The sequence below is a fragment of the Crocodylus siamensis genome, chromosome 2, assembly GCF_052110815.1.
Source record: "Crocodylus siamensis isolate JL-2025a chromosome 2, ASM5211081v1, whole genome shotgun sequence".
Lineage (NCBI taxonomy): Eukaryota > Metazoa > Chordata > Crocodylia > Crocodylidae > Crocodylus > Crocodylus siamensis.
This window is the reverse complement of record NC_143396.1, coordinates 222,820,598-222,848,157: the sequence shown is the minus strand read 5'-3', so window position 1 is coordinate 222,848,157 and position 27,560 is coordinate 222,820,598. Positions and strand designations below refer to the sequence as shown.

General features: G+C 43.1%; 1 protein-coding gene across 9 annotated transcripts in view; it reads right to left on the bottom strand.

Annotated features, from left to right (window-relative positions):
- The window catches only part of GPHN (gephyrin), a 612,917-nt gene that overhangs the window by 64,162 nt on the left and 521,195 nt on the right, over positions 1 to 27,560 (bottom strand). For 5 of the 9 annotated variants that reach the window (XM_090033171.1, XM_090033172.1, XM_090033173.1 and 2 more), the window contains 3 exons: positions 13,593 to 13,649; positions 11,481 to 11,573; positions 7,257 to 7,312 (listed from right to left, as the gene is read on the bottom strand). In XM_090033171.1, the coding sequence (XP_089889297.1) occupies positions 7,257 to 7,312; positions 11,481 to 11,573; positions 13,593 to 13,649 (206 nt within the window). The remainder of the gene's footprint in view (positions 1 to 7,256; positions 7,313 to 11,480; positions 11,574 to 13,592; positions 13,650 to 27,560) is intronic. The other 4 variants (XM_090033174.1, XM_090033177.1, XM_090033178.1 and 1 more) reach the window with 1 other exon arrangement.

The following is a 27,560-nucleotide window of genomic DNA, read 5'->3' as shown; positions in this document are numbered from 1 at the left end:
TATTGTCATGAATAAGGGAAAACCCCATGTAATTAAACAAGAATAACTTACAGATTCATATCTGGCTCAGGTATTAATGGTTTACATGCATTACCATATGATGGATGCATGGAATGAGCTAGTGGTTTCCTCCATTCCCACATTACAATACAGTCAGGAAGTGTTCCTGGTATGAGAAGCCTGACTCAGAATTCATTCAGGGAAGACTTTGGTACCTTATTTGAAGGTGATATGCCTACTGATTAATCCTGAGAGCCAATATATGACATCCATACTCCTGACCTAGTACAAGAGAACCCTGAAAACCTGGCCAAAACTGCCTGTAAGATGCTTCCTGAAGAGTGGGGTAGTGTGATGTGTAAGTACCAGGGAGCAAGAATAGGTTAGCCTGATGCATCTGGACTAAGACCATGCTCTGCATTAAACCCTGCTCCTAGATGACCAGCCCTTTTCCTCAGAGTCAGCTGTAAAAGTTTGAGCAGAATGCTAGCAAGTAGATACCTGCTCAGTGTTTCTTCTTTAGACTTTAAGCAGTTCTGCTAAGGCTAAGTCTCAGTCCAATCCCTGGCCTGGATTCTGTCTGCCCAAATGTATGATCCAGCCTTGCATTTTGTAGAGTCTCATCCTTCTACTTCCTCTGAGTCACCTGACTCTGGTATAGATCAGTGGTTCCTGACCTTGGCTTGTTCTTTGGACAGCAATTTTGGCTCAGACCTGAGGTGTTCAATCCTTATCTAATCACTGCTTTTTGACTGCCCACGTGCCAGTCTTTGACAAGAGCAGCAACAGCGCCAGCAACAAGTACAAGAGCAACAGCAATAATAAGTTGTTCTGTGATAACCACACAAGACCACAGTTCAAAGCCTCTGCAGAAAAAATATAACTTCTTAAGAAGCCGGCATTCTGCAATGAACCAACAGCTGACAACTGACACTCAAGAAAAAGCTAATCTCAATTATTATTTTGTGTCAGTTTTCCACCAGCTCAAGGGGATCACCCCTCCTGACAGGGCACAAGACTACAAGGTATGGGTGACGATATGCCTACATTTGGTGAAGACCTTGCGAGGGAACACCTTGGGAGGATGGACATCCATAAGTCAGCAGGCTCTGATGGAATGCACCCAAGAGTGCTAAAAGAGTTGCCCGACTTTATAGCTCTGCCACTGGCAAGGATATTTGAGAACTTGTGGCACTCAGGAGAAGCTCCTGAAGATTGGAAGAGGGCCAATGTGGTGCCTATCTTCAAGAAAGGAAGGAAGGAATATCCAGGGAACTACAGGCCAATCAGTTTGACCTCAATCCCTGGGAAAACCTTGGAAAAAATTATCAAAGAATCCATCAACAACAGGCTGACAGAAGGCGCCATTCTGAGAGAAAGCCAACATGGCTTCATTTCAGGTAGGCTGAGCCTGACCAACCTCATCTTCTTCTATGACCAGGTGGTGCGTCACCTGGACTGGGGTGGGGGCAGGGTTGGGGGGAAGGTTGATGTCATTTACTTAGATTTCAAAAAGCCTTTGATTTGGTCTCCCATGATGTCCTTATGGCAAAACTGGGGAACTGCAGCCTTGACAACCTTATGCTCCAATGGCTTGGGGACTGGCTTTGTGGTTGGACCCAGAGAGTGATTGTTGATGGAACCAAGTCAGCATGGCATATGGTGACCAGTGACATCCCTCAGGGTTCAGTACTCAGACTGGTACTCTTTAATATATTCATTAATGGCCTGGATTTGGGTGTCAGAAACAAACTGGTTAAGTTCACGGATGACACAAAATTGTGGGGAAGCATGGACGCACTGGAGGATAGGCTGGGGATTCAGGCCGACCTGGATAGGCTCGCAATATGAAACCTGATGACCTTTAATGTAGAGAAATACAAGGTGCTGCACCTCAGGAGGAAAATCTCCTATCATACCTATAGGCTCGGCAGTGCTTCACTCACTAGCACTACATCTGAAAGAGACTTGGGGGTCATGATTAACCACCAGATACATATGAGCCACCAATGCAATGTTGCAGCCGACCAAGCAAATAAAACCCTGTCTTGCATCTACCACTGCATCTCAAACGAGACCCAAGATGTCATTCTCCCACTTTATTCAGCCTTGGTGAGGCTGCAGCTATAGTACTGCATCCAATTCTGGGCTTCACACTTTAAAAGGATGTGGAGAAGCTCAGAGAGTCCAGAGGAGAGCCACGTGCATGATCAGAGGTCAAAAGAGCAGGCCATCTGAGGAGAAGCTGAGAGGAATGGTACTCTTCAGCTTGGTTAATCATAGACTCAGGGGGCACTTGGTGGCAGCCTATAAATATATCAGGGGTGTTCATCACGACTTGGGAGAACATTTGTTCACCAGGGCTCCTCCTGGGAAAACAAGGTTCAATTGTCACAAACTGCTGGAAGCCAGTTTTAGACTGGACATAAGGAAGAACTTCTTTACTGTTCGAGTACACAGAGTTTGGAATAAACTCCCCCCAGAAGTGGTGCAAGCACCTACTCTGGACACATTTAAGATATGCTTTGGACGATTATCTTGCTGGAGTCCTTTGACCCTGGCTGACTTCCTGCCCTTGGGCAAGGGGTTGGACCAGAAGATCTCATGAAGTCCCTTCCAGCCCTAATGTCTGTGAATCTATGAACAGCAACATAATGAAATAAATGATGTGAACATTTAAAAAAAATTGCATCACCAATACATTAGAACTATTTTTTTTTCAAAATCCACAGTTAAAATCATTGTTCGGCCACAGACACTGAAGAAAGGAAGGAAGGGAGGGTGGGAGGGAGGGAGACCTTGTTAGTAAAATGGAAGATCAAAGTAAAGTACAATTGTGCAAATGTCATTTTTTTGTGCAAAGTTGCACATCTGCTCCATCCATCCTTCTGCATCAGTTTTTGTGTAGTGATATTCTCGGAAGTGCCAAATTAAATCTGGAACATGTGTACTTCAAAAGCCCCATGTACTTAGCACATTGGGGCACTTCTAGGGGGAGGGTAATTTTCCTTATCAGCTGTATTAGTGCAGGGATGCTCAAGCCTCAACCCAAGCGTCAGCCCCAGCCTGAAGAGCTGTGTCCTTTGCCCCATTGGGCTCCCTAAGGGTCTGAAAATTGGGTGGGGGAGTGGTGGCAGCATTAATAGCTGCTCCTCTTGGTGCCAAATTTACAGAGCCATGGGGAGCCTCATGGGCTGGATAACATTGCCTTGTGCAGCAGACTGCACCACTGCATGGCCAGATCCAGGCAAGCGGGGTTGGGAAACTGTCTAGCTGGATCCAGGCATGAAGGATGAAGCCAGTGTGTGACCAGATCCAGGAATGCAGATTCGGGCTGGCATGCAGGGCTGGGCTGATTTGTGGCTAGATCTAGGCATGTGGGGTGGGCTAGTATGTGGCTGGATCCAGGGTCAAGATGGCATGCTGGATTGCACCCACAAACCAAACACATGCACCAACTCTGTGTGGGGATCCTGCCTACAGACCGACCCTGCATCACTCATCAGGCCCATGGGGCTGGAAGTTTGGGTTTCATTGCATCAGAATGGTTAACTGACCCCTCAAGACAAGGCTGAATTTAGTTTTGGGACTTACAAGGTCAAGGGAGCTTTCAATAGGACAAGCAAAATGAGAACTAAAAAGGCTGTAATTATGACATCTTGTGCCTAGAGTTCCATTAACCCTCTGATCCAGGGAGCATATTATAGTATGTCTCAGGTGATTGGAGAATCAAATCTAGGTCATTCCTATGCATCTTAGTAAGCACCCTGGATGGCTCAGGTGAAGATATTCTGTGGGTTAGAATCACAGAATTATAAGTAGTAGCGTTAAAAGCGACCTTCAGAGATCATCTAGTCCAACACCCTGCCTGAGGCAGGATCATCCTCATTCAAACCATCCTATACAGAGCCATTGTCTAACTTATTAGCAAAACTACACAGTTGGCCCCAACACAACCACAAGACATAACACCCTAACCTGCCACAGTTAATACAGAAGGACCACAGTGGTCAGTGTCCTGTTGCTGCAAATGTTGGTAAAATATGCTTGAGAGATCCAAGGAAGAGGGCCACAGCCCCCTGCTACACAGGAAGGTAACCCCCCCACATTCCATACCAATCTGACTATGGGGTAAAATTCTTTCCTGAATCCCAAATATGAACTTCAGCTGCTCCGACCCTGAGCAGAGTGGCAAGACCCTCTAAGCAGTTACCTTTGCATTTAACTTTCAGCAGAAGCACTGGCACACCTGTCAAAATCCCCAGCCTTGGCTGCAGCCAATGTTTCCGAAGATTGCAAATCTGTCTCCCTTCATCGTAACTCCCGCCACCAACACATGTAGCTGCAGTAGAGGGAAAATATTTCCTGGCCCCATATGAAAACCAGCAAAACCCAGAGCATATGCAATACTCATAGTAGGACACGAGCATACATCATCCCTGGCTCTCATAATTAGCTTAACTTTTAAGCAATTTATACAGATATTCTGACCTAGGGATACAGAAACTGCCACAACTGCATTAGCTGTAGGTACATTTTATTTGGAAATTTTTTAAAAAATAGTTAAAAATGATTTGCCTTCTCTAGGCAGAAAAATAATCTATCCAATCTAGAATTTTGTGTATGACTGTCAGAAAGAGAGACTTTGAGAAACAAAACCATCAGCTTTTGCCTTGGCATGTAAGAAATGAAAGCTCTTATATATTTAATCTAAATTTATAGTATAAATGAACATACCGTTCTTTATGTAAAGTTATAATACTGTTTTAAATTTATTAAGTGGTTTCTGTCCTGTATCAGTGGGTTTCAAGAGTTAACTGTAAGATACATTAAAAAAAAATCCCTCTGATTTTAATGGGTTATCTTTTGGCTTGAAGGACCACAAGTTGCATAACATGACTAGAAAAGTGCCAGAATTCAATGGGTGAGGTTAATTATGGTAAAATGTGCTGTAAATATTCATGCTTTTGCAGCTTACTGCTAGGTTAATTAGCATAATGACTCTTTTCTGAGTTGTCCACTTCAAATGATTTAAAGCATCTAAATATACTTATGCATAGCACCTGGTGTTTTACAATGATTACTGCTGACTGCATATTTATAAACTCCTTTTCTGCCCCTCACTAAATTGAACCTATTCATTTGTCTCCTGAATAACTATTCAGGTATACACAAAGGTATACTGTCTTGCAACTTGAAGGATTTTCATTCTTTTTTCCTTTAGGATAGACACTGACATGAAAACACAATGATAGATACTGTATTAATACTAGATATGACCTTAGCATGAGCGAACACAAAAGCAGAGCAGTGGATACAGAAACTGAAGGATATGTATTAACCTTGAGAGGTGCCTAACAGGCTGCATATACACATTCAAATAATTTAGGAGAATTCTCCCAGGTTTGTTCTTGTGGTAGATAAACTTACCCAGAGCCACATGTACAGACATTTGAATGCTGAGGTCCTGAAGAGTGGAGAGCCTGCAGTGCTGACACTGTGCAGCCAGTGGGAGGGCCTGTGCATGCAACTCTGTATGATCTACAGGTTTCCTTAGTCTGCCTGACAACAGATGACAGCAGTGTATAGGGCAGCCCTGATTGGCTAACCCAGATTGCCCATAGTTAGCCTGTGTTGTGAATATGTACAGATATTCATTCTCTCAGGAGAAACTCTCCTGGAAGTGATTTAACCCTGGGTTGTATCCAAGTTATTTTTCTCCTGGAGTGGCTATTTTCACTTTAGGAGAAAAAGCCTGAACATCTGTACACTTGTTTGTCCTGGGAAAGCAATAGCTCTCAGGAGAAACTGAATGTCTGTACAAGGCCAGAATCTTTTCAGATATGAAATGTTGCTTGACACAGCTCATGAAAGAAAAGATATGAACACTAGAGAGTGGAGTTCAGACAAAGATCTGAAAATATGATGGAGGACAGGAGACAGGAAGCTGCAAGGGCAACTCCTGACACCTGCTGAACAAAAGAACTTGGAGATCAAACTTCTAGATCAGGAAACTGACTCATGAAACAATGTGACCAAGAGAGAAGAAGCCAGTAGAGAAGAAACAAGAGCTGGAGGGCAGATACTAGAGAATGAAGAGGAGAAGTAGGTAAGAGATGGGTTGGTAAGGAAGAAGAGAAAGGAAAACAGTTCAAACTGAGAGAGGAAGAGATGATGGAGGGAGCTAGGAATGTGAGCCCAGTAAGAAATTAGGATGATATACAGGCAAGTAAGAGAAAAAATAGATGACAGAATGATCTACATACAAAAAAAGGAATAGATGGAAGAGAGTCTGACATGCACCCTGGCACCCACAAGAGGCAGGTATATGTAATTCTGGACTCTTTATTCAGATTAATCAATGTGTGTGTTACCTGACCAGGTCTAGGAAGCTGAAGTGAGTGCTGCCTATCAAGAGCAAGGATATAAAATATGGATTTACAGTTGAGAAAGATGTTGATGGGAACAGGGAAAAGTTCACTGGACCTTCCTACTGGGACAAATGACACTGCCAGATGCCTACTGAAATAAATCAAGGATGAGTATATCAGACTGGGAAAAATGCTTAAATAGGTGGAGACTTAGGTGACCTTTAGTGGAATCCTTCTGGTCCCTTGAGAAGGAAGGGAAATGCATGACAGATAATGAACAGCAACAGATGGCTACAAGTTTTAGTGACCTGAGAAGACTACTCCCACTTCCCTAAAATCTGAATAGAGTACATCACCTGCTTTGGCAATTCAGCAGAAGGGAAAATCACTTGCATGTAATTCTACATCTTTGAAGTGATGTGTGCAAAAATCCAACACACAAATGACTTGTGCAATTAGATGCTGGGTTGAGGGCTGTTCAGAATCTGAAACCCTGGGCTTCTAGATTTCATTAATGACAACAACAGCAGAAGCAGAGTGCTTGCTAACATTATACTAGGGAATTGCTGTGCACATTCAGACCTCATATGACCCTCTAGAGAACCACCAGTACCACTCTCTGAAGGATACTGGGGTTGAGTCTCTCTGATTTTATACTAGCTTCTAAGATCATACTACAACATGTGTAGTTGTAGACTAGATACTATGCACACAAATGTGTAGTGACTTAGAGCTGTCTTCAATTACAAGTCCATTGTTTGGAACACTTAAGAAATTGCGCAGAACAGAAACAAATAATAATTACAACTAAAAAGAAATCAGATTTTTATTTTCATAGGAAATAAAAAACTACTCAAAAAAAGAAATAAAAAAACATATGCTCACCTGCTCACCAGCTTGGGATTCACCAATGATGAATCTATCCCCAGGGCCGTCGGCAGCTGTAAGAAAGCACAGAAGAAAGAAGATTATAAAAAGGTAAAACCACCGAAAAAAAGAGAAAACAACATAGCAAGCAAGGAAGAACCTTAGAATAATGTGCAGTTTAGTTCAGACCTGCTTCCTTAGTTTCTATGTGAGAAGATATAAGTGTCATGTGAAACATTTTCAGCCTTAAGGGATTTTAAGATATCTTGAAAAGTTCAACATATTTACATGTATTATCTTTGGTAGAATAATATGTTCTGTCACAAAATTGTTCAGATATACTCACTGTTCCTCTTGCAAGAGAATGGAGAGGTCTGAGGAGACCATTATGGATTATTCTAGCAACAAGAATTTTTTGTGTCACATGGCAGAGAAAGTCTGGCTATAATCACCTAATACAGCTATACTGAGACATACTGCCGAATTTGCACACACTGCTTCCTGATACAGAAGTAACACAACCACGCTAGTGAGACATTATACAGCCATGTTACTGAGACATTATATAGTATCAGCAGAAGGAATGATTGGTTTAACTTGGAAGAGCCCAATGGACAATGTTAACTTGACTTCAGATTCTAAAATAAGAGTGGAATAGAAGAATCTAGCTAAAAGGAGTCAAACTTTTCCCCTTTTAGTGGCAAGTGGCTCTGGGGCTGAAATACTGAGATCTGAAGAACCATCCTCAAAAATAAGAGAGTTATGTGACAGTTGTATATGGTTCTTTAGGCTTTAAATATTAGATTATTTTATTTTAGACTGCTTTCTGAGAAAGCTAATGCACAATATATGGCATATGACCACCTTATTGTCTCACATAGAAGAAGAATGTTGACTAGCCTTATTAGTTTTATTACGGATAACAAAAATATTTTTAAGGCTCACTGGTGCCAAATCACTGATCTAAATTGGTGCTAGTGTTCATTATTCCATGTGTGGACTGAAGTTGTCTTTATTCAGTTTGAATGAAGATGCTATGTTGGGGTGTCAAAGATACAACCTGTGGAGCCCTATCATCCAGCCCATGCTCTGTTTAGTGCAAGGAGCTGGTCTGGTGCACTCGCTACACACAGCATGCATGTGGAGTGTGGGTCTGGTCTGGGCACCTGTGCTAGACTGGCCCTGTGTGCTGAATATGAGGCTGGTCCAGATTGGATCCCTGAGTGATGGCTCTGGCATGTGGGGAATTGTATGGGCCTGATCTGGTCTGTGGACTGGCCTCACGTCCCTCATCTGGCCTTTGGGGTCAAAGGAGTTTGATACCTCCACACTATACCTTAGAAGCAGATAGACCACTTCTATCAGATTGTCATCTGATTGATTACCACATCAATCAGATGAAAGTTGAATTGTGGGAAGATCACACTGCACCCAATCACCTGGAATACTGACCAGTGTGTGGGCTGAATTGCATAAAATAGACTGGTGAGACATTTATGGTACCACTGTTTGTTTAATTCAGACTCTTATAACAATTTTTTGCCTTCCTGGCCAATTATGGAAACACAGTGCTACAAGGGACCTCAAGGTCCACAGTTCTTAAGTCCAATTTACTGCACAGATGCTGGATTTGCTGTTCTTAAACAATTCAAGATGGATGTCTATCCAGCCTACTTTTTTAAAACCTCCAGTGAAGGCTATTCCACAGCTTCCCAAGCAGCTTGTTCTCCTGTCCTAGTGTTCTTATAATCAGGAAGTTTGTCCTGAGATTTGATCTAAATCTGCTTTTTGTAGTTTAAATCCATGACCTTATGTCTGGCCCTATATGGCAAGGAATGACATTTTGTGCTTATCTTGTTTATGGCAGCCTTTCAAATATTTGAAAACTGCTACCATGTCCTTTGCATCACACCTAATCAAAAGCAATCACTTCAAATTGGGCTTGGGTAAATCAAACACACTCAGCAAAATATCTTTCTGAATTTCATGGCATAGTAATGATCTTCATCAGAGATTATCACTTCTTTGCTTCGTGGTTCAGAAGAGAAAACTTGCACGTACAGTCTTTGAATCATGCACATTCAACAGATTGCTCAATGTTATTTTTAAAAGACGTGTGTGTATACCTGAGCAGATGATCTGTGAAAGAAAAGTCCAAAAAAATCTCAGATGGATAAATCACTGCAAACCACGTAAATAGTGTTAATGAAAGACACACACTTTAGGACAACTGAATGGCTCCAATATTTCCTGAAACTGAATTAATTTTTCTAATATAAATCATACTAAATACTGTACTAGTTGTTTCTGTAAGGAAGAGTGTCAAATAACTGTCTGATGTAATTGAATTAATTTATAAAGACTGTACATAAAGTCCTGTTTCCTTTTACACAATAGGAATCAAATAGGAGGAGACCATTTATTTGTTTTCAGTTCTTAGACTCTTTCAAACCAAACTTCTACCCACAGTTTTTCCTCTCAGCCCTTTTGTTTCTCTGGCTTTGTCTGGGGCTTCCCCGTGCACTTCACACAAACACACACAGCTGAAATCTAATTAATTTTCTGCCCCTGTATTTGTTACCAGACCCGCAAGAAACACTTTGGACTGTTACATGGCCTACGTATGGTTTAGTTCTCTGAGTGGTTTTTCAGTGTTTCAGCTATCTACTCCAAAAAAAAAAAGAGAAGAAAACAGTTGTCCCTGGGTTGAAAGTGTCTGTCAGGACCAATAACTTCAGTTTCCAATCTAATTGTCCAACCTCTAGCATAACAACATACCCACTACTCAACACGCAGGTGTTACATAGGACTTTTCATCAGTGGATCTAAGGACACAGGCATACATACTACTCAGCATAGTTTAAATATTGTTTAAACCTGAAGTGGACGGACACACAATCCTGTTTAACTGGTTTAAATCTGCCTGGAATGGTTCAGAAGTATACCTGGAAAATCAAGCACTATGAATTGGTTCACTGTGAACCTGTTCGATGTTATGTGTGGACACCAGGTGTTCTGTGAGATGGGCCTGGTCAATTCTCCAGGCATCCCACGCTGCATCACTCCTAACTCCCCCCAGCCTGTTGCAACTGGCCACTCTGGTACACAGCCAGAAACTCTACTGACCTCTTTCCTCCTTTTGTTGGAGCTTTTTATCAACGAGCTCCCTTGCACCGCTGTTCAGTAAAAGCTATTTTTCTAACAACCACCTGTGTCTTCACTCTGTACTCAACTACAGCCCCTCAAATGTTCCCTTCCCTGCCCCTGGAAACCTAAAAGTGTGGGTCCAAGCACTCCTTCCTCTCAAAAGCAGGCAAGCACACAACTCTGATCAATTGTAGGCTTTTGAAGTTTATTGAACTAGTGTTTAGAACAGAAGGGAAAGCAGAAAAGTAAAAATGGGCTCAGCCACAAGTCATCCCCCCTGCCTTTCCCCCAGAATCCCCAAAACCTGGGTGCAAGTGCTCCCCCACCCTCACTGTGAAACATGCTGGGCTGGGTACTCCTACCCCGAGTGCTGATAACACATCACTGCAGTGCCATGAGGACTGTGGCTCCCTCTGGGGAGCCAGCATTCTAAGTAAGTTTTGGGGGTTTTTTTGCAGTAAGCCTGCCAAAATCATGGAGCCCACTGTTTTTTGTGGAGTCTGACATTTTTTTATGGAGCTCACCTGATTTTGCACTTTCCACGAAAATTATGCAATCACTAATCATAGGGACCTAACGAATTTATGATTGCATGATGTATGCATATTATCTATCTATCTATCTATCTATCGAGTTATATATAAAATATTATTGATATATTAGAAATCCTCCTGCCTCTCATTCAGGAAACACCATTACTTGCATCTCAAACTATATCTTAGGGCCAGACTTCCTTCTAGAAAGCAACCGTTAGATGGCAGATTCTACTGCAAGAGGAACCAGGACCAGTACAGCCAAGCGAGTAAAGAACTGAGCGACAGTGCTTACATTGCAACTGTAAGTATGTTGGCAAATATGCATGGGTACAAATACATGCATGCACACCTATTTAAAGAGTTAAAACTGCAGTAAGCACAACAGTCTTCCTTTAAAATGGCTGAATTTTACACAACAGGAATTCAGTAATCTAGATTTCTAAAAATGAAATAAATACAATTTCAAGGAAAAAATAAATGCTTCCAACAATGATGGAACGTGCAGGTGTACAAGCAAGCTGGTGTACAGTTACGTTTTCAGAAGATGTACTGCATTTACCTCTTACAGCATAGCCATCTTTCACCGATGCTGGAAATGGGGGGAGGTTGTCTTTTGCATAAACGTCTTGAGCAAGGACTCGACCCATTCCATCTAAAAGAGGAGAAAGAGCAAACAGAATGTTCTACGTTAGTGAATCTAATGAAAGGGAATAGACGGCGACAGGAGCATGCTCCCATGGATGAAATTCATGGGTCTGTGACATATCTCATAAACAGGTCTTTCAAGCTTTCGATGCGTGTCAAAACCAATAGAGAAATGAATGGAAAATGCAGTCTGAAGGCAGAGATAAAAGATCTGGTTCAGTCAACCTGCATTTCTGGTTAGGGTGAGCTTGTTGGCAATGGATTTGGATGTACAATATCCTGACCCAAAGCAGTTAGCTGAGACAAAATTAAAACAAATGACCTCTTGAGCATTTACAATAATTTTTTTTTTGCATTTGCAATTTTTTTAACCTTTTCTTCAAATATAATGTTTAAATAAAAATTTGTATTGGTAAAAGGTGCAAAATTGAGTTCAGAGAGCCAATGTAGATCATTTCTGTCTTACTATAACATTAATTAGAGGCACTTAAAATTATTTTACCCAGTAAGAAAATATTACAGTTTGGATGGTCAGATATTAGCATCATGGCAACTAAAAGAAACTTTAATTATATGGACAGATAGAGACCGACTGGATTTAAGGTGGCCTTAATTGCTAAAGTATTACTGATTCTATGATTTATGTATGATTCTCTAGATTAGAATATGCTACTGAGTTTTTTATGTATAATTAAAAAAATAACTGTGATGAATACAACATTTGGCTCATTTCTTTTGTGTAGCTGTTGGTGAGGGCTTTGTTACAACAACACTAGTAAATTGTTTAGGTCAGTGGTTCTCAACCTTTTCAGACCTGAAGCATCCCTTTATAGGCTCAAGGCTCCTCATGGAAAATGCCAGCTCTTAGTTTTCAAACATTTTTGACTATAGAAAAATAATACAGCAATTCTTCTGTTTCAAAGAACTCAGAAAGACTGGAACAGGTCAGAACGTTTTAACACTATGGATTCCTATTTGAAATCCTGGGCTGCGTCCAAACGAGCATGGCCATGTACTATATGACACATACCGCATGTTCAGTTGTTCTCCACGCTGCAAGGGAACAGAGGTCAAAAGAAACCCATGGGAAAAAAAAGAGGAGCAGCACATGTGGCAGGCAGCAGCATGCACTGCCCAAAACTGGAGCCTGGCCAGCTGGAACTGCACTCTGCTGCCAGCCAGGCTCCATATGGCAGGATCGTTGCTGCTGCAGCCCTGGGAGGCCCCCAGGACCCCAGATAAGGTTGGTAGGGCCAGCCCAGTGATGGCCCTAATCTCCCCTACCCCACCTGGGGTAACTTGCTGTGTGGTACAAGTGTTCCCTGGGGACAGCTAGCAGTGGCACAAGGTGCGCAGCCTCTAGTTGTCCCTGGGGAATCAAATGTTCATGCATGTCTGGACATGGCCCTGGAGTTTATCTTGTGAATCAAGTTTGCACACCTAACTGTGCTAACATTTCACAACACCTTGCAGCACCCTTGAAAGGATTTTAAGGCACCTTGGTTGAGAATCACTGATTTTGGTGCTAGTCAGTGGGAATTTTTCTATTTAATGGAAGGTATATGTATCTTCTCTTTAACTGCACTTACCAACTGTAACTGTAACCTATATCTTGTTTCTGTATGCATAGCAAAAAGTTCTAATATGCACTCTCATCTTAATATATAAATACAGCTTTATTCCAGGACAAAAATAACATTAAAAAAGTAAGGTTGAGAGTATGCTTTGGTAATTTAAGGTAAGAAAATTATAGGAATTTTGTAAGTATCCAAACCTATTGAAAATAAATCCAAACTTATTAAAGAATAAAAAAAAATAAGTAAGGCACCTAAACCACCTTAACTTTGCCCTCTACCAACGCTGCTGAATAACTCTACAATTATGAGTTTAGTATTTTATCATTTGTAGTTTCATATTAGATTAAATTTATTTTTATGCATAGATTAAGGAATTATATTTATATTCCTTGTACAAGAGTTGTCTTATTGTTTCCTTCTAATAACCATCTGTTGTCTACAATTCTAACCTTGGACTGTAAACTTTTCACTGCAGGGGCTACGTCTGCTGCCTCCTCCATGTAACCCTGTGAGAAAAGAAGACCCTGTCACAGACACTGCCACACTTTGCAACAGACTGGGAGAGAAATGCATAGATACTGCAGTCTCAAATAGGAATAGGCTGTGCAGCATGGACAGCACTGCTGTAGTGTAGAGGGGCAAGGCCAGAATACAGGAAACCCATATAAGGTATGCTTAACAATAGTATAACATGGGGTGGGCAAGCAGGGCATCAACCCTGGGCACCAACTTAGTCAGGTGCCAGAATGTCCCCCTGGGGAGTCTGTGCCCCAGCAGAAGCAGCAGCCCAAAGCTGCTGCTGTAGAAGCATCAGCTTGGTGGATGCAGATCACACTGTTGCTGTAGCAGCAACTAGGGTGAGCAGACCATGACATGGCAGCATCAGCTGAAGATGTTTTGTGCTCTCGGAGCTGGTAAGACTCCCCACTTCCCCTGCTCTCAGCACTCCATGCCCGCTGGTGCTCAGTGGCACCACTCTCCCTGCTCTCATTAGGCCTCTAAGGCTAAGGTGCTGGGTAAACTTAATGTAGCCCTGCCTTCCTGTTATATTCACTTATCTGAACTATTTAGTTCCAACCCTAGCTCCTTCTGAGGGTCTACTTTTGTCAAGCCAACAGAGAAGCATTAATTAGAGCTATCAAAAGGTTTATTCCTCTTCTGTAGGAGGCAGTATGGAAAGCAGGGGAAGCTGCTTAGCACTTATATCACTGGAGTAATTCTAAGATGTTGTATGTACATTCTTGTGTGCATCTTTTTTTTTCAAGGGAGACAGAAAATTATATGTGATTTTTGGGTTTGGAGGCCTGAGTGTGCATGAGGACTTTGGCAGGGGAGGCAGAAAAGTGTATGAGTATGGGTTGCCCTTCCATACCTTTGTGAACATTGGCGAACTGACCTTCAGTCAAAGGGGGCTGCAATGTAAATTATAGTTTCTATAACAACAACAATACCATATTTACTTAAATCTAAGATAAGTTTTTCCCCCTCAGTCAGCATAAGGGAAAAAGCCCCTTGTTTTAGGTTTGCACACAAAGTGGGGGGGAGGGGAGGGAGGCAGGTGGCTGCTACAGCTCTAATTCTGGGCCTGAGCCTGGGTCTGGGCCAGAGTCAGACCCCCAGCAGCTTCCTGCCCTCCCCTCTCTCCCCCTCCTTACTGTCAGGTGTAGCTCAGCCCTGGCTCAGGCTCGGTTCCCTCCTGGGCATGGAGCACATGGAAAATATGTCTCCTGCCTGGCCAATCAGTAGTGATGATACTGGTGCATGGCCTGGCAAGCAATAGCTTCCATGTGCTGCTCCCGGAGGAAACAGAGCCTGAGCAGTGTCTGACAGTAAAGGTGTGGGGGAGGAGACAAAGGATGGTGGGGGGAGGTAGGGACAGAGATTGTGGGGCACAAGGGAGAGAGCAGCAGAGCCCATGAGGAGCTGGGAGCCAGGGGGTGTGGGAGTGGGGAGGGGGGGCAGGCGGAGAGGGCTGCAGGGAGAAGAATTGTGGGGGTGAGTAGAAGGCAAGGGGCTAGCTGACCCCACCCCAAGCAGTATTTTTCCTGCTGTAGCAGTAGAAGTGGGATGAAATTAAGACATCTCTCCAATAATTAGATTCTATACCTGGAAAATTATAACAAATTTGTAATTTTTCCATGTATATAATTTAATTACTGGGGGGGGAGGTCATCTTAGATTCAGGGTCAACTGAAATTTGTGTAAATACAGTAGTTTATACTTGATTGCTCCTGTACTGATACCCAAATATATCAGAATTCAGCCGGGAGCAACTATTTATAGTATATTTTAGAATGCCTTTTTTATAATAGGGATTTGCCTTCTGTGCAATAACTGGAAAGGCACCTTTACAATGCACCTTAATGCTTCCATATGATAAAATAATGTGGAGACTAATTGATTTTCACTAGAAAGATTACTAAAAAGCTTGGGTACTTAGACTAAATGGGAAAATACACAGACGTTTAACTAGATCACAGAAAAGCCAGTTTTTACAGAACTAGGATAAATGCCCCTTCTCTTCACAGACACTCCAAAGCCAATGCAAAAGCAGAATTCTTAATTTTAATAGGCATGCTGCATCTTTATTTTACTACTTTTCTGTATGCAAAGGCCCACCGCTTAGAGAGAGAAGTTGGACATTTTGTTCCTGGCATTCTGCCACAAGATATTTGGATGAACAAATGTCCAGCCAGGAGCTGGAAAGCATTTAGTTAAGAATAGGGAAAGAAATAGAAATGTGATTGCTGAAGAGAAGCACGAAGTGAAGAGAAGTGAAGCAAGCCAACACTTAAAGGACACTCTCAGATAAATTTTTCACTTTTCTTTGTTTGCAGTCTCCTCTAAAAACTTCTTCATTTTACTGATTTTGGCTAATTTTGATTTTAAGACAAAGTTGTGAAATTCTTTTTGTGTCATCGTATTATGCATCCCCATGATCACAGCTTTCTGGGGCTAACAGAAAAAAAAATTACTTCTAATTTTGCTTCTTTGAAGATGTTATTCCAGTATGATTTTCATTTTGGGGTCTTAATTTTTCTAATGCAGGTTTCGTTTAAAAAAAAAATTACACTACTGTTAAGACTTTTTCCCCAGCAGGGCAACAGTAGTGGCATAGAATAGTGACCTAGGCCTTGTATTAGTTATCATGCACTATTCCTTACCCCTGCTGTCCCTCCCAACAATACAGTCAGTCTCCTGTAATGATAGGCTAATTAAAAATGATTCAAATGTTAGAAAAATATACCCTAGAGCAAAAAAGAAGCTGAGTAATATTAAGATTATACAATCTCCAAATTGTGAAGGTAGGTGGGAGGGATAATGAGCACTGTGTTGCAGTGATCTCTTCAAATGAACAGAATTGCACACAAATAACTTCCACCACTTCTGCAAGGATGCCATTAGCCCAGATTTTGGCTCCTGGGGAATATGGATTTTGAGAGGAATCCTCCCCCAAAAAGAGAGAAGGCTGCAATAAGCAGCAATAAAGCCACTGCCAATGGTGAGAACAAAACTCTTTTTTTTTTATTATATAAGAAAAGGAAGGAACACCCCTCCCCGTAGATATCTTCTAAGTGCCCAGGCAGACCAACTGCTCAAACTTGCAAAGGTAAGCAGTAATATAGGGAAAAAAGCTTCATATGACAATAGGCTAATTTAAAAAATGGACTTTTTAAAATAAGACTTCTCTGGAATGAGAACATTTGGCGTTCTTTATCTTGAAAACAATTTCTGAAAATGAAGCCTCAGAAATGGATTGGTTTCTTCCAGTGTGATTTGCTGTGGAGAGGAATGGGCCAGGACACTGTGTTCTAGATGCCTGCAATAGAGACATCTTTGGAAGGAGCAGCCAAGGTAGCCTTGTCTTGTGCTGAATGACCCTTGACAGAGCCTTCTAACTTCTGCTCAGCCAGGCCAAAAACTAAAAGGTGTACACTTGAATTTCCATTTAGACACGCCTACTTGGTAGCTGTATGGCTTAGAGGCAAAAAGCTGGGTGGATTTTCAAAGGATTTCAGTCTTCTTCAAAGAGATTTATTATTGCTGAATATATGGAGAAGGGTCCACTGCTTGATGTGCTCATGAGGCCATAAGAATAAATATCATTCATACATGGAAGGATGATACTGCCCTGAGGGCGGATCTTGGTTGAGTCCAAAGCATCACCTTTTTCTCACAAGGTGCAGCATATCAAGACCAGTCACTAGTGCCGGAAGTTTATGCACTCATATGCCTAAAGTATATGAGCTGATATAAGTGACTCCAGAAGCATGATCTTCCACGTAAGAAATTTTAAATTCTGCAGTATGGAAGGATTCAAAACAAGCTCTCCTACAGGACTGTCAAAACCAGGCATTGCACCACAGGGAATATCTGAATCTTTATTTGTTTTTCTTTTAATATCAAGTGCTACATGGCCTTGACTGACAGGGTACTGTGAAGACACTGATTCAACTTCACCTAATTTATGATAGGAACAGCTGCCAACTTTAATCTTTATGTTAGATTCAGAGAGCTGAAATAAATGGCCATGTGGTTTTGAAGTGCCTCAAGGGAAGTGGTTACCTTGGGCCTGATTGCCCCATGCCACATGTCTTTTCCAGTGGACATGTTAGATCCTGCAGGCGTTTCAAGATGTTAGGAGAATACAACTACACAGGCAAGACTGTAGATCTCTACTGTAGTTACAGGGCTTTTGGCTAGAAGAGGAAAAGTATGCTTTGTTATTGAGACTGAAGTCATGCTTTCAATATTTGTAGATTGGCTTAGGCCATCTCTTACAGAGCTGTGAAGAAACTGATCTGGATCATTCTGAGGCTCTTCAGATCATCAGATATCTGTCTCTCCTGAGCGTTGACAGGACCTTTGGTAGCATGCTTTCTAAGATTTTCAAACATGCTTCTGGGTAGGACCTCCTCTTTGTGAGCCTGAAGAGGAAACCTGGGTCTATGGACTCCTATATTCCAGGTGCTGCTGGTGCAGGTCGCTGTAGCATGGAGGTGATTTGTTGCACCAGTTGCTTTTAGCTATCCATTACTATTGGAAGGCCACCTGATGGAGCAGCTGTTACTGCTGGCATTGATGTTCGCAACTGGGCTTAGCAATTAATTTGAGGAGCTGTTCCATATCTATGAATGAGAAGGAAAGTTTGACACCAGGTTTTCCTCAGTCTTTCCATCCCCATTGGCCAGGGTTAGTCCAACCCCCACAAGAGAGAGGTTAGTATCATTCGTTTGCCTACGCTCTTCATTGTATTGTAACAACGTACTTAAAGCTGCTCCCAAGTGGTTTGTTCATAGTATCCCCTGATTGTTCAGGTTGGGCAAGGTCTTGTCCTTGAGTTCTCCCTCACAGGACTACTTGATTGCAGCAGAGCTCATTTTCATCTTCTGGTTCCCCCCCACATGAACCAGGTTACCCTCTTTCACTCTTCTTTCTATAGGCATTGACTGGAGGGCAGGTACAGTGAGGGTAGAACTAGTCTGAGTCAGAAGCCCTATTTAGTCCCTTCCTGACCAAGAACAAGTTATTCTGCCCTAATCACAAGATGCTCTTTCTGTCAAACAAAGAGGGCTACTATATCAGACAGTGACCAAGTTTGTTACCAGGTAACTGCCATAGAGGGCCAACATGATAGTGGAATGCAAGTAATGAATGCTAATTCCCGAGGAATAAGAAAATCATCAACTTCCCATTCTAAACCACTCCAGTAAAGAAGTGGTGTGAGCAATGGTTCAGAATGTAAACTTGAGAAATACACCATTCAAATAATTTTTCAGAACAGAAAATCAGGGAGCAGCAGCAGAAAGGAGTGAAGTTCACAGAGATGATGGGACATCAAAACACACAGTACAAATATTACATCTTTAGAAGAAAGGGTCTACCCCAACCTGAAATATCCCCTACAACAGGGCTGTCAAACATAAAGCCCAGAGGCTGGATTCGGCCTCCTGAGCCATGTCAGGTGGATCATAGGGCTGGTAAAGGAGCCAGGAATTTGAGGGCAGAGTAAACAGAGGCGCGCCTGCTGTGGAAATTCAGGGCATGGAGCCCTGTTTGGGATACATGCTGGTGATGGGAGGTGAGCAATAGCTGTGTTAACTCATGTGGCTACTGCTTATTCCAATGTCACCACAGTTGAGTTCAGCCCATAAGAGTCCCATAGTCCAGATCTGGGTTAGTTTGACCCCCCTGCTCTAAAGAAAAACTCCTAGTTCCTAAGGTACTGACACATCTGGGAAACAATAAATGGCTGAAGACGCAGCAAGAAAAACAGACTGCTGAGTTGTCTTAGTACTTTCCTTTTTAAACACAGGTGAGTGTTAGGAAAGATTATTCTTAAATCCATATAGTTATGTGATTGCCTGTCAAGAGGAATGAACTCATTGATGATGTATAAATAATTAAATTAAGTAACACAGAAAGTATTTCCACACATGTAGTGGGGAATGTAGTAGTTGATGGCAGCTTGGGCAGAAGTGACTACATGATGATTGAGTTCAGGCTCCTGAGGAAAGGAAGGATGGAAAGCAGCAGAGTAAGGACCCTGGACTTCAGAAAAGCAGACTTCGACTTGCTCAGGGAATTCATGGGTAGGATCCCCTGAGAGGCCAGACTGAGGGGGAGAGGAGTCCAGGAGAGCTGCCTGTACTTTAAAGAAGCCTTACTGTGGATGCAGAAACAAACCATTCTGATGCGCAGAAAGACTAGCAAGCATGGCAGAAGACCAGCTTGGCTTAGCAGGGAGCTCTTCAGTCAACTAAATCACAAAAAGAAAGATTGTAATAAGTGGAAACTTGGACAAATAACTGGGGAAGAATATAACAGCACTGCTCAGACATGCAGGGATGAAGGCAGGGAGGCCAAAGCGCAACTGGAGTTGCAGCTAACAAGGGATGTGAAGGGTAACAAGAAGGGTTTCTATAAGTAGCAAGAGGAGGATCAGGGAAAGTGTGGGTCTGTTACTGAATGAGGGAGGCAACCTTGTGACAGAGGTTGCAGAAAAGGCTGCAGTGCTCAATGCCTTTTTTGCCTCAGTCTTCATAGGCAAGGTTGGCTCCCAGACTACTGCATCTGGCAGCACAGTTTGGGGAGGTGGTGAGCAGCTCACAGTGGTGAAATAACAGGTTAGGGACTATTTAGAAAAGCTGGATGTGTACAAGTCTATGGGGCAGCACCAGTCTATGGGTCAGTACAAATCTATCGGGATGCATCTGAGGGTGCTGAAGGAGTTGGCTGGTGTGATTGTAGAGCCACTGGCCATCATCTTTGAAAACTCAAGGTGATCAGGAGAGGTCCTGGATGCTTGCAAACATAGTGCCCATATTTAAGAAAGGGAAAAAGGAGGATCCAGGGAACTACAGACCAGTGAGCCTCACCTCACCTCAGTCCCTGGAAAAATCACGGAGAAGATCCTCAAGGAATCCACTTCTAAGCACTTGGAGATGAAAAGGTGATTAGGGACAGTCAGCATGGATTTACCAAGGGCAAGTCATGCCTGACCAACAGGATTGCCTTCTATGACTAGGTGACTGGCTCTGTGAATGCCAGAAGAGTGGTAGATGTGTACCTTGATTTTAGCAAGGCTTTTGATACGGTCTCCCACAACATTCTCACAGGCAAGCTACAGAAGTATGGGCTAGATGAATGGATAGAAAACTGGCTGGAGCATCAGGCTCAGAAAGTAATAATCAATAGCTCGATGTCTAGTTGGCAGCTGGTATCTATGGAGTGCCCCAGGGGTTGGTCTGGGGGCTGGTTTTGTTCAGTGTCTTCATCAGTGACCTAGAAGATGACATAGAGCACATCCTTAGCAAGTTTGCAGATGACACCCAGCTGGGGAGAGTAGTAGATACGTTGGAGAGTAGGGCTAGGATTCAGAGTGATGTAGACAAATTGGAGGATTGGGCCAAAAGGAATCTCATGAGGTTCAACAAGGACAAATGCAAAGTCTTGCACTTAGGATGGAACAGTCCCATGTACCAGTACAGGCTGGGGGCTGACTGACTGGCCAGGAGCTCTGCAGAAAAGGATATATGTATGCCAGCAGTGTGCCCTTGTTGCCAAGATGGCTAACGGCATACTGGGCTGCATTGATAGGTGTGTTTCCAGTAGGTCAAGGGAAGTGATTATTCCCCTCTATTCAGCACTGGTGAGGCCACATCTGGAGTACTGTGTTCAGTTTTGGGCCCAGCACTACACAGAAAGGATGTGGACAAATTGGAAAGAGTCCAGTGAAGGACAAAAGAAATGGTAAGGGGGCTGGGGGACATGACTTCTGAGGAAAGACTGAGGGAACTTGGCTTATTTAATTTAGAGAAGAGAAGACTGAGGGGGAATTCAATAGCAGCCTTCAACTACCTGAAGGGGGTTCAAAAGAGAATGGAGCTAGACTGTTCTCAGTGGTGGCAGATGACAGAACAAGGAACAATGATCTCAAGTTGCAGCAAGGGGAAGTTTAGGTTAGATATTAGGAAGAATTCTCACTAGGGAGATCATTAAAACACTGGAGCAGGTTACAAGGAGAGGTGGTGAAATCTCCATCCTTGGATGTTTTCAAGATCCACCTAGACAAAGCTTTGGCTAGGATAATTTAGTTGGGGATTTCATAGATTTCATAGACATTAGGGCTGGAAGGGACCTCAGAAGATCGAGTCCAGTCCCCTGCCCAAAGGGCAGGAAGTCAGGGCAGGAAGTCAGCTGGGGTCATAGGACCCCAGCAAGATAAGATAAAGATAAGATAAAGATTTCCAGCTGTAATTCCAGCCCAAAAGCCAGCTCCCCACTCCAGCCCATATACCCAGCACAGTGGGCACAGGGGGCCACCAGTTTATGTCTGGCAGAGTCAAACAGTGCTCTGGACCAGGCAAAACTCTGGTCAGGGATCTCTGGGAGAGTACCCCAGTGGTACAGAGTTACAGTGTAAGGTCACCCAAAAAGGATTTATAGCCAAAATTCCTGCCCAAAAGCCAGTTCCTTATTCAAGTCTATATACTTAATTCAGTGGCTGAGGGGCTGTGAGTTATCAGCCTGACACAGCCACTGCACTTTGGACCAAGCCAGACTCTAGTCAGATCTCCAGGAGAGTCTCCCTATGACACAGAAAGAATTTCCAGCCATAACCCCACAGCCAAATTCAATATTTGAACCTATATTTTTAGTGGAGTGGGCATGAGGGGTTGTCAGTTGGACACCTAGTGCACACCAACTACACTTTGGGCTGGACAAGTCTCGAGTCAGGGTTCTCCAGGAGAATCCCCTGGTAGCACAGAGGCGTAGTGTAGGGTGGTCTGAAAAAGATTTCCAGCTGTAATCCCAGCCCAAAAGCCAGTTCTTTATTCAAACCCATATTCTTAGTACAATGGGCATGGAGGAGGTTGTCAGTTGGTAGCCTGCTATGAACAAACCGTGCTTGAGCAGGGGGTTGGACTAGGTGACCTCCTGAGGCCCCTCTCAACCTTAATTTTCTATGGTTTCTATGTGGAAAGACTGAAAAATTCCCGCAGCATTCAGAGTTAAGTGTGTAAATGTACCCAAGTAAACATCAGTGAATTCCTCACTTTACCAGATTGGTACTCTTCAAGGAAGACGAACATGGGGGTGTCTACGTGTGTGCAATTACTGTGCAGTAACCAAAATTACAGTACAGTATGGCTGTGCACCTACACATGCACATCCCTACTGTGCAGTAAATATGGTGACTTAAGCTAACTTGAGTGTACATTTGAAACCTGTATCATGCAGGTATCAAATTTACACCCGATACACAGTAATGCACATATAGACGCCTTACTGCACAGTATCCCAGGGGGCCTTCCTGCTGGATCTATCCAGCCTCTAGGGGACTGGTCTGAGCCCAGCCCCAGGGCTCCTGGCTGGCCCTGGCTTGAATTTGGGATTAAAGTTAGTTCCAAGTGCTGGCAGCCACGTGGCCAGAGGCTGGAGCTCCGCCAGTGGCTAAAGGGGAACATGGCAGGCTGTTTTGACCTGCGACTAAATTTAGTCCCAGGTCACCTTAATGTGTAGATGCCAGCCGATTCCTACTTACTGCACAGTAAATTTTAGCTGGTGTAAATGCATGTGTAGACATGTCCAGTATAACGCAGTTCTACTTTATTAAATGTAGACAACCACTTTGATACTTTAAAACAGGAAACAAATGTAGCAGGTATCACTGAAAAGCCTTCAGATTTATTCTGTTGAGACTCCTATAATGTCAGACAGAAATGATTTTCTATCACATGAAAAATATAAAAAAGGTTAGGCTCTGCCCTCTGATAAACTGTTTATTTTGAAAGGCAGTGAGAGTAACACACGGAACTGAAATCTAGGTATTGCTTCTCAAGCAGAGTCCAGAGTTCCCACCTTGCAATACACAGGTGTGCCCCACCAAAATATCAGCTACGTATAATGTGACCTCAAGGAGAGATGCTCTACTGCTTTATGATTCCTCTACAGAACAATTTTCAAATAGTCAATCAGAAGCAATGCAAGAACCTGGAATTATAAAGCTATTTGTTTACTAAAAGACCTATAAATATAGGTCCTCTTGTTCCAACATGTGTCATGCACTGTAAAGAACTGAAACCCACATAATGTTGTGCCCTCCAAGTATGATTAATAATTAAGTTTGCCAAGGCACTAAATACTAAATAATAAAAAAAAATAAAATTGCAGTGATTCAAAATTCAGTGCAATCCAATTTCTTCCATGGATTCTAGAGACCATTAATATGGTCCCACAGTTTTGGAAGAGAGGAATGTTCAATTTCTGAGCCTTAAGAACAAATAATCAATGTTTAATGACAGCTTTAGTAGTTGTGAAGATGTCCTGGTTTCATAACTTGAAGTATCTAATTTTATTAAATAGAAACTTATCCATATATCAAATTAAAGCTTAACTTTTCTTAACAATTTCTTAACACATTTGTGGCTAAACCAGGCACCCTTCAATTTATGTGTTGAACAAAAAATTGGGAATATATAAGCACCCTAAAAGAAGTCTGGTGTCCTGGACATGCAAGTGGTGAAAATGAAAGCCTTTAAGGAATGCCATATATCTGAGGCAAATTAAAGATGTGTGTTGGTATAACTCAGTTTGAGACTTTATTATACTAACAAAGTTACAGTTTTGGATAAACTGCACTTTTGTGTGTATGCTTACATTTTATGAGTCAACAACTCCATGTTTAGGATGAAGCAAGGATTTATTTGGGTGATATCTTTTATTGGGCCAACTGCATAGTTGGGATAGAGTTAGACAAGTTTTGAATGCATGGCATTCTTCTTCAGGTCCATTCATGGAACCTCCAAGTGGCTGCTTTACCAAGTATTCCTTCAGGTGATCTGCAGAAGAATGCTTTGCATTTGAAAGCTTGTCTAACTCTATCCCAACTATACAGTTGGCCCAATAAAAGATGTTACATTAAGAAATCCTTGCCTCTTGCAAATTTCCTGGACCATCATAACTACATCATTCTAACACTATAGTTAGGATGGTTTTCTCAGGTCTCTGTTATTGGCATATTATCCTATCAAATCAAACAACTGGTTCACTACTTTTATGTTGTGATGTGGATCTCTACATTTATACTACATAGTTCAAGAATGCCAGGCATTGAAGCTTTTGACCTTAGACGATAGAATAAAAAGATGACAACACCTAACCGGTATTTCGTTTCTGTCAGGGAGAAAGCCTCAGTGGCTTAGTTCTGCGGGACAACTGTATAAATCCTAGGTGAACAGAATCTCAGTTGGGATCAGTATTTTGAGTCTCCAAAATAATCAAGTTTCAAATTTGAATGAAGATTATGTACAGATACTCCAAACTTTAATCTGTTCCTAGTTTGAAGGCTCTCTCTACCAGCCAGCATCTCCGTGAAAGAGCAAGCAGTCTGGCAGCTAGCTTTCACATATAAATTCAGATGTCCAACCGGCAAATGACTGGAGACCTCCCAACAACTGGGATTATCATGAGTTTGATGGAGTGAAAGTAGAGCAGCAGTCAGGATGTGATGAAAGAATGAAGCAATGGCAGGGTGGGGTCCCCGCTAATGGCAGAGCAGAGACCAAGGGAAGGATTGGGTTGACTAGGTGAAGAGGAGAAGAGTGCTAGAGTGGCCTCTCCATCGAACTGGAGCTGGACAGGTAGGAAGAGAGGAGTAAGTGAAGAAACAGAAATAAAATAGAGTAAATTAGAGCAAATAATTGCTCCAACTGAACCTTTAAGCTCAGTCTGAAAAAGGGGTGAACAGTCCCACAAGGAGAGGTTACAGGGCAACAGAACACAATATGGAGGGGGGCCAGCTGCAGTTGGAGCACCTTGCCCATGTATACACACCCACATAAATAAATGGTCTCTCCTAATTTAATTTGCATGTTGCTTTTCCACAGTGTATGGGTAGTCATTTATTCTTTAGAGTTCTATTGAAATTTGTAAGGTAAGACCTGAAAACTATAATCTATTCCTAGCATCTCCTTTACATGATGTCTACAACTATCAGTCTAGCACTTTTCACCAGTATTATTTTTATTTTAAGAAGTAATGCTCTCGGGGAAAGAAGTCTTGTATTTAAGTAGATGAAATATTGATATCAGCTATCATGAAGATAATAACATCAATGATGCTGAACACTGTTCAGTATTGAAAACTACACTGTGAATTAAATGTTTTGGCCCACATTCCATTTGTCTCTAAGATATTTAAGCCACTTACATTAATCTTACATATACAAGTCACTAGGCATGATCCTATTCCATCCCATTCACCAACCAAAGGACCAATGAAATAAGTGGAGAGAAAAACAGGCTGTTTGATAGGAGGAGGAGGGCCAATCTAACTTTTATTGTAGCCTGGTAGTAAGGACACTTGCTCAAAAGCAGGAGACTGCATTATAGACCCTATTTAGTTACAGGGTGTTTGAATATACTTCTCACACTTCCCAGGAAGTGCTCGAACTACTGAGCTATGAGGTAGCCAGGGCTGGTGGCATCCTGTCCCCTTCCTCTTCAAGCTGGTGCACTTTAGAACAGGGGCGGGCAATTATTTCGGGTGGAGGACCACTTACTGAGTTTTGGCAAGCTGTCAAGGGCTGCATGGGTAGTCCTGCCCCTTGACAGGTCCCCACACCCTGGTCACAATCTTGGGACTGGAAGCCCTGCCCCATTAACCTCTGACCTTTGCCACCGGAAAGCCCTCCCTTGCCCCTGGAAGTACTCCACTGGGAAAAAGGGCTTGCCATCTTAGAGGGAAAAACAAATTATACACTCAAAATCAAACACCCATAATAATATATTTTAATTTAAAAAATATATTTTGTCCTGATTTGTGTGCATTTGTGCTGTATATATAGAAGTGATTGCATAATAGCTCAGAATGCAGTCTTACTCATATATTGCGTGGGGTGTGTAGGAGTGTTGGGGGGGTATGGGTGGGTGTGGGGTTTGTAGGGAGCTGTGGGTGGGTGGGTATGTGGATTTGTGGGGATGGGTGTGTGTGGGGATGGTATTGTGGGTATGGGAGCCACAGGGTGCAGAGCGGCTGGTAGGTGGGCAGGAAAGTGGGGAAAGCAGTGGTGGGGATGGGGGGCCTGCACCCATGTCCCAGGACCAGCACCAGCAGGGCCCAGAGCATGGGGTGCAGGCTGGCAGGGGTCTATGGCAGGGGTTCCCAACCTTTTTATACTGTGGACTTGCAAACTATATAATTTACAGATTTAAGTTTACTTTACATGTTTAAATTTAATTTTTATGAGGTGGGGGCGGGGTCGCAAGGATCAGATTGGGTTGGGGCACTGGGGGACCCTGTAGGAGAAGGGGCTGAGCAGGTGGTGGCTTGGGGGGACACAGGTAAGACTGCCCAGGAAGAAGGGGCTCTGTTGCCTTTCCTAGGAGCAAGCAGCAGAGCTGTCTCCCCGTCCTTTGCTCTAGGCATTTCCCTGCCCACATCCCCTTGCTACTACCCAGCCTGCTGTGGGCCCTGGTACCTGGTGCACTTTACTGGGCACAGCCATGGAGATGGCAGTGGGATGGGGCACACAGAGCCAGCTGCCTCTTTCCTGGGGCTGCCCTGCTGCCTGCACGTGACTGCCAGTGGAGGAAGCCGTGGCTCAGTGGTTGTGAACCCGTGGTCTATGGAGTCGGGCTGGGCTGTGCCAACATGAAGAGACTGCAGCTGGCTCGGCTCCATAGAGCCCCTGCCGGCTGGGACCCCACGCTCCTGCTGCCTTGCTCTGGGCCCTACTGGTGCTGGCCCTGCATGAATGGCACGGGCTCCGTGCTCCAGTCTGGATGCCATGCACCCACTCACTCCCAGCCCCACGGTACAGTGGGGATGATTGTGAGAATCCCCGACCCTGTGCTCACCTGTCTGGGCTGAGCAGCGGTGGCGGTGAACAAAATGGTGCTCAGCATGGTGGA